The sequence below is a fragment of the Amphimedon queenslandica genome, unplaced genomic scaffold (assembly GCF_000090795.2).
Source record: "Amphimedon queenslandica unplaced genomic scaffold, v1.1 AMPQUscaffold_12572, whole genome shotgun sequence".
NCBI classification, from domain to species: Eukaryota; Metazoa; Porifera; class Demospongiae; order Haplosclerida; family Niphatidae; genus Amphimedon; species Amphimedon queenslandica.
In genome coordinates this window covers 7414-18492 of record NW_003547191.1, presented here as the reverse complement: position 1 = coordinate 18492, position 11079 = coordinate 7414, and the positions used below count along the sequence as shown (strand labels likewise).

Sequence of the window (11079 nt, the reverse complement as noted above, 5' to 3'; positions counted from 1 at the left end):
GTCATGCATGATGTACATGTGACTAGTAACGTGTTATCTTGTAATATTTTTATGTAGAAATGTTCAGCTAATGGTACAGGATGTGGTGTTTGTCATTCAAGGGATCTGTTGTTCAGGTTTAGTGAAGATGTGGTTACATGTCCTAACTGCTCCTCACACTTTCACTGGTAAATACATTTACATGTACATAATGGACATTTGATGTGTCTGTATGTGCTTCATAAATCAGTTTTTAAATAGCTACCTAATGCAATTAAAATTATCCAAACTAGTATGCTTCTGGTAATTTGAAGTTGTGGCATTTGTTCAACTGCTAAATTTTGGTGTGTTTTAATTTGTGTCCATGTCCCATTGAGCATGTACATGTGTACATAATGGTTCATAATGGTGGGTTTTATTTTGGTGAATGGCTATTATCAAAATACCTATTTTACTAAAAATTTCCTCTCTAAAATCACAAGTTTGGATATTTAAAAATGGACATATCTTACAGTATGTGTCATGTATTAACCTTCTCTTTCCTAAGGTTATAGCAAGTTCCTGTTAAAGGTTCAAGTACATTAGGTATGTGTCAATATAATTATATTGTTCTCTGTTCTAGTGTGGGCAGCAATGTAGTGCCACCTCCACGTGACACTGCCTGGGATCACTAGTGGCTACTACTGCTAGTGATGCTAAGAGCACTACATACAAGAAGAATAGATACTAACAGTACAATGGAATGTAATTCATCATACATAGTTATAACTATGTATGATGAATTACATTCCATTGTAAGGTAAATGACACTAAGAGGATAAGTACAATTCTCTGCTATTGAAGACTACATTGAGAAGTATTCTAAGTATAGTATTGTTCAATATGTTGTCATTGCTATAGGTTAATTGTTTGCTGTTTGAAGCTGTACATTAACTGAAGACTATAAAGAATTACATAACATTATTGTTTATAATTTTAGCACTTTTGTTTAATACACAAAGTTGTCTTTTTATCATTGATTATTATGAATTTTGATTAAATTATTGCGAGAGCCATTAATGCAGAAGCAGGTGCAATGACTTATAAACAGAAATGAGATTAAATCATGAAAAATGACAATAAAATAAGAAACACACTTCAGTCATACATGCAGAGTACAAGTCAACAATAATTTTAATTAATTAAACCAGTCTTATAGTGTTACAGTCCTTAGTTCCTAAACCCAGTCTATAGATCTTCAGTGTATGAATGTGAGATCAGTCCTTGAGATGATGAGTTCAGCCTCATGCAGGTCCGCAACCTATAATAAATGAAAAGAAATGATTAATGATGCTTTATTGAATAACATAAAGTTGACATAGAGTTGATTCAAACAATTTATTTGTTGACTTACAGCCATTTTAAAAGTAGTAATTTTTCAAAAAAAAATCAAAAGAAACACATGCTAATAGTCCATGGTTTTCTACAAAATCACGCCAAACAATGGAGGGAACACAATAACAAAAATAGATAGTAATTTCAGCAACTTAAAAAGTTTAGAATCAATTAACTCAAGCTTTCTACACAACATAAATACATGTACATGTATATGCATCAGAAAATGTAATAAAATCAAATTTTGAAGAAAATTAGCTCAAACGTTATACACAAAACAAGAAAATGTATAAGTATCATAAAGTGCAATAAAAATAAAAAATTCTCTCCTTTTCAATTTTGGCAAAATTAGGCTGTAAACCTGTACTATAGTACAGTGACTTTTAGCCAATTTTAGAGCAACTTTAAAAATTTAAAGAAATCCATTTTGGTTGAAATCAGCTCAAACTTTTTATGCAATAGAAGTACATATATTTGCATCATAAAAATGCAAAATTTCCTCCTATTATAATTAATTTGGCGAAATTTGGTTATCCTAGTACAGGGACTCTTAACCAATTTTAAAGCAGCTTTAAAAATCTATTTTGAACAAAGTCAGCTCAAACTTTCTACACAATATGAGTGCATGTATATGTATCAGGACAAAATATAAAAATGATAAAAATGAAGCTCTCTCTTCATTAATACTGACAAATTTGATAAATGACCCACTATTTACTCATAAAACATTTCATTTCATACTGTCAGTAACTAGTTGATATTTACTTCATTGTGAACTGTCTGAATGTTGCCAAGTCATGGCCTACAAATCACTGTCCAGTTAGCCGACGTGCCTCTATGTAAAATGACAGGTGTATAAAATGGATCCTAATAAAGAGATCATGATTGTTAAATAGTAGATTCATTCCAATGGATCAGAGACTGACACTGAGTATTATTGTTAAGTCTTCAGAGGATGATATCACATGCATTCTTTAGTACTTAATTCCAGCACAGTCAACCCACGTGTATTCACGTGGGTAGATCTAGTCCACACCTACAATATTATTGTTGGACACGCCCTAATCCTGCTGACTTCAGCTTCCTGATTCGTTCTCAAGCCTCTCATTCTCTTCTTTAAGTTCTTTTCTCATTTTCTTTCGCTCTCTTTTGTTAGGAATGGCTACTCGTAAGACTCCAGTAAGTATATACTATCAATAGAGTATATAATTAATGTATTGTACGTATTGTGTTAGTAATGTACTGATACAAATACATGATAGTGTACTGTTGGTTAATGTGTGGGTAGATCTACATATACATGTATATGATTCAATTGATGTAGTTAGTTTTGGGAATTGTCCCAAATTTCAGATATAATGTTTCTGTCACGTCTTGTACTGCCAATGTACATGTACATACAGTGTACTGTATTATTCCATGCACAGCTAATGGCCTCCGAGTTATTTTTGCTTTGAGACAGTAAATTTTCCATATTCATTTATTCACTAGATATACCTACCATCAATGATCCATTGGGAGTGATACATTAATTTTAGTATAATATCAATAATATTACTGCTTTATATTTTCATTTCTGAGAATTAGAGCCATTAATTAATGATTACAAGATAATTTTTTCTGCTGAATTTTAATTTTAGATAAAACAACACCCTAAGGAAATTCCCCACTATGCACTACAATCTCCTGTCCAGTGTCAGATATGACACTATATCATAGATACATGTTTATGTATTTATTGATTCATTGACAGTATGTATAGTCAGTAGTGGGAGTATACTAATAGAACAATATCAATGAGTAAATATCTTTACATAAAAGGACTTGTAATGAGTACAAATTTCCACTTGATTAGATTCATTCCTTATTAGTCTCACATAGCCAGTCCCTCCCTCTACAAAGCAAGGGTCTGGTCTATTACCATACATTACCTCATTCATCTTTCAACCTTACTTCTGGTGGAACTAAGTACACTAAACATTGAATAACCTCATGTGTATATTATGAAGATTGAAACCTCCTTTTTGGGCCAGGATTAATTATACTAAGCATAATTCAATTTTCTGGAATTTAATTATTTACAAATTGTGTTAGATGATGCATGAAATTCACTAAATTAGGAATACCAGTAAACATTAGTCCAGTGTATTGTAGATAGTATAATGTGTTATCATAACAATGTCAGTAATGGGACCCTCATCTAGTAGTGTAGTAGTTTGTATCTCTTCCACTGGGTATTTATGTAATATTGTCACTAGGTGTTCCTCCTCCTACTACCCTAGTCCTAGTCCTACTTATGTGTCCAGTCATAGATACTCAATGATTCAATGTATACTAATACACCAGACACACTCTTTGTAGAGGGAGGGACACTCTCTTTCCTTATAAGGATATACATGTACATGTACTGTATTGGAGGATTTATTGGTGAGGGATTAAATTTGTCAAGTTGGTAATTTAAAAAATACTCCAAATTAAAACTCACAAATTATTGTCAATTATTAGGTGACACGTGTTAGGAATTAATTAATTTGTCAAAACTTAATTGGCCAACCTATCAATTTAGACAATTTCTCTCAAATTTCTCACGATCAATCAATACTCTCATATGTTATACAAGTACATGTAAATGAATGGCTCAGTTGTTTGTGTATTTTTCCATTAAAAGTTGTTTTTATATGTACATGTATTGTTTATGTGTTGTTTATGGTCGGTTATTGTCACTGGTTACATATTCTGTGAATTTTGTGTTTGAATGAGATTATGTGATAATGAGACATAGGAGTGATTAATATTACTATTATAATAACTGTTAATAATACACTCATTCACTTGTTAATACTGTAGGACCAACAGTTGTGGTATGCAGCTTGGGGAGGAGATATTCAAGGAATGAGGACTGCCCTCTCTAATGGGGCAGATATCAATTGGCATTATCCTGATGTGGTAAGTGTATGATGTAGTGACTAGTGTATTAGTATGACTTGTATAATGTAAAAGTACCTGCAGTTTAGTTATAAATCAGTTTATTATATTAATATTGTGTAATTACCATATTTCCTCATGGAAGCACCTAGGCATTTATCTTATAGAGACCCGTTTGCTGGGTGTTTAAATGAAGTAGGTGTTTATATGAGGATAGACATTTAAATTCATTGCCAAGGAGTCTTCTTCTATGAGCTTCCTTCTCAGCTACAACTGCTATGTTGCCTGTAGTGTGTGCCAGTAACCACGTGGGGAAAGTGGGTGTGGCATAGGCATCTAAACAAGCATGGGCATTTATTGTCAATGTTTTATGCTGTCTCTAGGTGTTTATACTTTATACAGGTACGGGCATTTATTGGGTGTAGGTGTTTCCATGAGGAAATACTGTATGTTCCTCAAACACAGTATCCTATTGATGACACTCATAGTCCCTTCTTTCTGGTGGTGTGTGTTTATTGAAGGATCAGTCCTTATTATTTTTATTGCATTTTTTGAGGAAATAATGAATTTTATACATTTCTATTGTGAAGGATAGCACACAACATAACAATATTGGTATAAAATACATTGTAGTTATATACCATACATTATAACTAATTATTCAGTCATTGAATTATTATGCTTGCATTATTAGTTACTAATTGAAAATACTGTGATTTTATGGAACTGTATGATAATGGTGTAATAAAATTGATTTTATTTATCATTTTGTATGTACTTTATTTGTTGTGTTTATTTCTTATAGGGTAGCTTCACTCCATTACATGCAGCAGCTTACTATAACAGGAGTGATGCTGTCCAGTGGTTACTCAGTAATGGAGCTGACCTTGAGTCTAGAAATGATGTGAGTTGTATATTGAGTGATACACACATTATTGCAACATGATGTAATGTAGTACATGCTAGTTGATAATAAACCAGTTCCAATACATGTTGTTCTTTATATTTATTTGTGTGATATTCCAATATTGTTTATGTATTAGTTTACCTTGCACGTTGTAATTTTTAATATGATAAAATTTTGTTGTACACATTTTTGTGAGGAGTATACTGTGCCATCATGAATTACATGTATAGTACATGTATTTGAATTATGTGTAAACATGTACATAATACATGTACAAGTAGTATGATCTTTTGATATTTGTGTATAATTACTTTTAGTTTAGAGTGTGTTTTATTTATTTTATTAATGTAGAAATTCAACAATACATGTGTACAATACATTACATTACAATACATTGGCCACACATTTTATTACAAATTTGATGTTTTGTTGCTAGTGTGAATCTTTACCATAAAGTGCAATGTAGCTTAATTACCATATGGGTACAAATGATTTTCATGATTTTGTGAAAATATTAAATTCACTAGTAAATTATCTGTCTTCCTCCCTCCCTCATTCTCTCCCTCCCTCTCTGTCTCTGTCTCTGTCTGTCTGTTTCTGTCTCTCCCTCCCTCCCTCCCTCCCTAGCTCTTTCTCTCGCCCTCCCTCTCTCTCTTTGTCTCTAATTTTTTTTCTCTCTGTCTCTGTCTGTCTCCGTCCATCTGTCCCTCCCTCTCTCTCTCTCTGTCTTTTTGTCACTCTCTGCCTCTGTGTGTCTGTATTCTTCCCTCCCTAGCTCTTTCTCCCTCCCTCCCTCTCTCTCTCTCTCTCTCTTTCTGTCTCTTTGTCTCTGTCTGTCTGTCTCCCTCCCTCCCTAGCTCTCTCTCTGTCTCTTTGTATGCCTCTGTCTGTCTGTCTGTCTCCCTCCCTCCCTCCCTCTCTTCCTCCCTCTCTCTCTCTAGCTGTCTCTAAATTCGCCTCTCTCGGTCTCTTTGTCACTCTCTCCCTCTGTGTGTCTGTCTATCTCCCTCCCTCCCTCTTTCTGTCTCTCTCCCTCTGTCCGTCCCTCCCTCTCTCTGTCTCTAAATTTGTCTGTCTGTCTCCCTCCATCCTTCCGTCCCTCCCTCTCTCTGTCTCTTTGTCACTCTCTGCCTTTGTGTGTCTGTATTCCTCCCTCCCTAGCTCTTTCTCTCTCCCTCCCTCCCTCTCTCTCTCTCTCTCTTTCTGTCTCTTTCTCTCTGTCTGTCTGTCTGTCTGTCTCCCTCCCTCTCCCCCTCCCTCTCTCTCTCTCTCTCTCTCTCTCTCTCTCTCTTTATGATTTTTGTGAAAATATTAATTTCACTGTGTTTAAATTAATTGCCCTAGTTTTTATTAATAATTAAAAGCCATTAAGAAGCAGTCGTTTAAAAAATGTCACAGGGTTATTTTAAAAACTAAAAACTTCCTCAAATGAGAGAGAAGACAGAATTTCATGAATATAATCCTTTTGTGAGTGGCCCATACTTCTCTACATGCATGCTTTGATGACCTGACCTCTAGTGTGACTGAAACTTTTGTGTTTCTGTGTAAAAATTAATAAATGTTCATTTTGTGTATAACACATTATAATGAGTATTAACATTATTATTATATTGGACTACTACAGTACACAAGATGATATGACACTTGACTGTGTAGTGTTAGTGTCTTTATTATCCTGTCTTCTTTTTATAGGCTGGATACACTCCTCTCATGGTAGCAGCTATGAATGGAAGCACACAGATGGTGACAATGCTCCTTGAAAAAGGAGCAGATGTAGCTGCTTCTGATAGAGTAAGTATAATCATTAATTATACTCCAATAGTGATTGTACATGTATATCCTTTTGAGTGAGTGGATCAAAGTAACCGCAGGTGCTGTATATCTCATACAGTGTGTGTACATGTACATGTATAGCTTAATGTACTCTACTGTATCACTTTATGGAAAGCATTTTTATTAAAATAATTATTTTATGTCAATAATTTTTGATTAAAGTATAGCCAGAAATTTTTGTGGCCTGAAATTTTTGAAAATATATGAGTAAAAAATATAGAAAAAAAATCAAAATTTTATACTTTATTTTTGGGTGCCGATTTTCAAAAATTTTGAGTATAGACAAATTTTGAATTTTTGATGGTAATGACCTTTCGATTTTTTATTTTTAAAATATTGAAAGCTAAAAAATAAGAAATCTCAATAATTTTGAATAAAGTATCGAAAGTAATTTTTGTAATTTGTTAAAAATTTTAAACGAAACATTTGCTATGTGTAGCGTTTTTGAAAGTTTAAAGTTTCAGAACAATTACATTTCTACATGGTAATACTTTATAATGTTACATGTATAATAGTATAATAATGTCAGATAGACTTACAAGAGGCCAGTGGGCATTGACATTTTCTTTGGTATGGAGGACATACTTAGAATGTAGTTATACTGTGCATGAATATATAATGTGATCCACCCACTCAAATTGATGTAATTATATCACTTACCTACTGGGGCAGTATCTGATTTACAGACACCTCCCACTAGGACACTATGGTCCCTTGTGTTCAGTGTCTGTATTGACATCAACTTAAATTAATATTATGTGCATTAAGCATCAAAATTTAAGCACCTTTGAAAATTATTATCCCAGTCATGAAGGTTTCTCAATCTACATGTATAGTAACTGAGTTTATGGCTATAACCAAGAACATTTTATTGATACTGCAACAGTGTAAATATACATGTACATGTACATGTAGACTAGTAGTATTGTACATGTAATTATTTATATCAGTAAAATGTATACTTGTACACTAAATGTACCTCCACTGTCTCTAACATACTCAATACTATGGAGTATTGAAGACAGACCAACAATTAAAGTTGGTTTTTAGTTTGATTGTGATAACATTGTACTATCATGTTAATCAATGTTTACCTTGTATAGCTTGGTGGGACTGCTCTTGGCTATGCTGAACAAAATAATCATAGTGACACTGCCACTATACTGAGAGTACACTCAGGTAATGTATTTATTAGTTTATTGAACTGATGTTATTATACTGTATGTAGTACTGTATTGTTAGTAAATTTTATCAAACAGCTTGAGTCATCAGCTACAGCTTCCTCCCTTATCATGTGTAAAATTAATTTAAATAATAAAAATGTGTCACATGATTATTTGTTGTCCATTCCTTCCCTATTAGCTTCTTCTATGAATTAAATTGTGTATGAGTTATATAGCAATAGCTTATAGTGTATAATGTGTATATTAATGCATGGTAGTTGTATCCCACTATTAGGTTACTATTGTTCCTCTTATGTACTCTTATGCATGTACAGTACAGTCCCTCACAGCTGATGTGAGCCACACTGATGTACACAGTACACTTGGTATGTGTACTGGTATGTACTTGTATGTATTGGTAAACTTTGTTTCATTTCTCAAAAACATGTACATGTACAAAACTTTGTCATACCCATTACATGTACATGCATGTGTCTTATTGGTAGGTTGTTGCTCATAATAATGACACATTTAACTTAATTTCTATAGAATCAGTTAAGTACATGTATTGTGAGACTATTCCTGGTCTACATGTACATGTACGTATGATAAACTGGAGAATAAAAAGTGATAGATTTTGAGCAGGTCCTGATAATAATAGCCTAAATTGAACAAGTCTGTACTCATGAGTATACATGTACAAACTAACCTGTGAATAATTCTCTGTTTATGTTTTAGCTGCTAATGAGAATACATGTACATGTACATGTAAGTTGTTTTGATAACACCTTGTCACAATCATAATTGAATCCCATTTCAATACAGCATAATGACTTGTATAATTAATATGTGTACAGTCAATAGTTGAGTATTATGTAGAGCTTTTATATTAATGATACATGTACATCATTCTACATGCATTCTTCAATCATTCAATGATTTATTTATTAAGTTAATGAATGTTGAACATTTCATGGTTCATCTTGTCTTTGTGACCACTCACCTGACTTGTGTTACAGTGTCTTGTCCCATTAATACATGTATTATACTGAAGTGCATGTATAACTACAATGTACATGTAGTAGAGCATTTAGGGCAAGTATATAGCAACAACCCATTACACATGATTCATGTGTTAATTGCTGGAATTGCTTAATATTATTTTATAATGTCCATCAATATTGTGTATTAATGTACACTAGTCCTTAATTTAACCAAATATATTAGTGTGTAGTATGTACGTGTACTTATACATGTATTATGTGTGAATTACTATTATTATTAAAAGTTCCTTCAATTCAATCAAAAGCATGGGCAGGTCGACCTTTGACTCATGCTTGACACTAGACTAGAACAAAATTCAACTTGAGTATTAGCATAACTTGAGGACTAGCAGAAATATTGTTAACCACCTTATAGCAAGGAAACACTGTACAGTGTACATACATGTACATGTACGTTTTCATAGATACATACACATGTAGTATAAAATACATTTTAATTGTAGGAATAGCTTAATTGTTATACACTGACTGTCAATATTGATACACTATCCTTTGTATTGTACTGGTACTTATACATGTACATGTACCTGCTCATTAGTAATTGGGCTAGCAAAGTACCACTCTGTATGTATTGCATCTCCAGTCAGGCCCATCTTCAGGTCACGCCCCATGTGTGTACTACTGGGTATGATCTAATGTGGTAGCAGTAATATTGTAAAAACACATGTCCGTTAATACATGCATTAAACTACAGCTAGTATAACTGGAAGAATACTGTAGAATTTAAAGGATGAGCAGTACATGATGATATCACAATGTTTGCTTAACTAGACGAATGTAAAACATTGAAGGGGCTAGCATGAGCATAAACTAACTTGCATGGATGACCCATTGGAAGACAATTTTATAGCATGCTCTTCTACCTTTATTATTAGCAAAGAATCTCAGCTGCAATTTAAGCATAATGTAACTGTATAGCTAAGCACAGTACTGCTTTTCTTTGACTCTGAGCCAATCAAAATAATTGAAGCTTTTATTTTGTCATTCCACCATAAATTAAAAGACCTTTAAGTAGTGCTGGGCGATAGTGTCGAATATATTCACTATCACGATAGTATAGAAGCTATTGTGATGTGATGGCAGTATTTAATCTATCGTGATAGTGGATCTAGCCAGCCAGTCTAGGCATGCTCTCTGCTATAACCACATTTTTAGCCATTAAGTGTTATAGTTATGGCAATGGTAACAATTTAAGAGTGATATTTGGTAGAGCTTGGCCATGTTGTAAATGAACAATGATTATGCTTACTAGTTAAATGAAGCACCATGGTGCGTGGACTCGCCCGCTGAGATTCACCTGAGGGATAATGTGTTACTTGTATTGTCCCCATCATGATATTATATATATAAGCAACTTGATATTTAAAAAAAGGATAATAGATTTTGACAAAGTGCAACAATGCAATTACTGCACTGATCCATAAAATAAATTATAGGTGTGGTCAGCACCTAGCAGTGCAGTGCAGATAAACATGGCACGTGGGTAGGAGAAAGAAGAAAAGCTGAAATTTATTTTAGCATCTGAAGCTCTATTCAAAGAAAGAGTAAGCACAAGAAATTTGCCTAGATATTTAAAAGAGATTGAGATAGTTTGGTTGCTCTTGCTTTCCCCAGTGCTGCCTGAAAATTTTTCGAAGAGGCTAAATCACAAACTTTGAGCAACTGTAACTCGCAAACAAAAAAGAGATTAGAAAATCCCCACATATTTTTTAATCTAGGTACTTTTCTCTACCTATCAATGCTAATCTTGACCAAATAGAGTGAAACATGAAGATTTGGCTAGGAAAAGTGGTCTATTCTTGAAAATATTCAGCTTTTGCTACCACGGATTGCT

The 11079-nt window shown here is 33.4% G+C and overlaps 1 protein-coding gene and 1 long non-coding RNA gene across 6 annotated transcripts in view; both read left to right on the top strand.

Moving 5' to 3' along the window:
• Positions 1 to 1008, top strand: part of LOC109587426 (uncharacterized) — a 3602-nt gene extending 2594 nt beyond the window's left edge. For all 5 annotated transcript variants that reach the window (XR_002187611.1, XR_002187609.1, XR_002187612.1 and 2 more), the window contains 4 exons: positions 58 to 167; positions 527 to 723; positions 779 to 835; positions 880 to 1008. This is a non-coding gene — a long non-coding RNA (uncharacterized LOC109587426). The remainder of the gene's footprint in view (positions 1 to 57; positions 168 to 526; positions 724 to 778; positions 836 to 879) is intronic.
• Positions 1009 to 4245: 3237 nt separating this feature from the next.
• Positions 4246 to 8397, top strand: LOC109587423 (ankyrin repeat domain-containing protein 7-like). The gene is made up of 5 exons (XM_020003666.1): positions 4246 to 4299; positions 5084 to 5182; positions 6878 to 6976; positions 8122 to 8197; positions 8381 to 8397. The coding sequence occupies exons 1-5, from the start codon at positions 4246 to 4248 to the stop codon at positions 8395 to 8397; spliced, it is 345 nt and encodes a 114-aa protein (XP_019859225.1).
• Positions 8398 to 11079: the final 2682 nt, after the last annotated feature.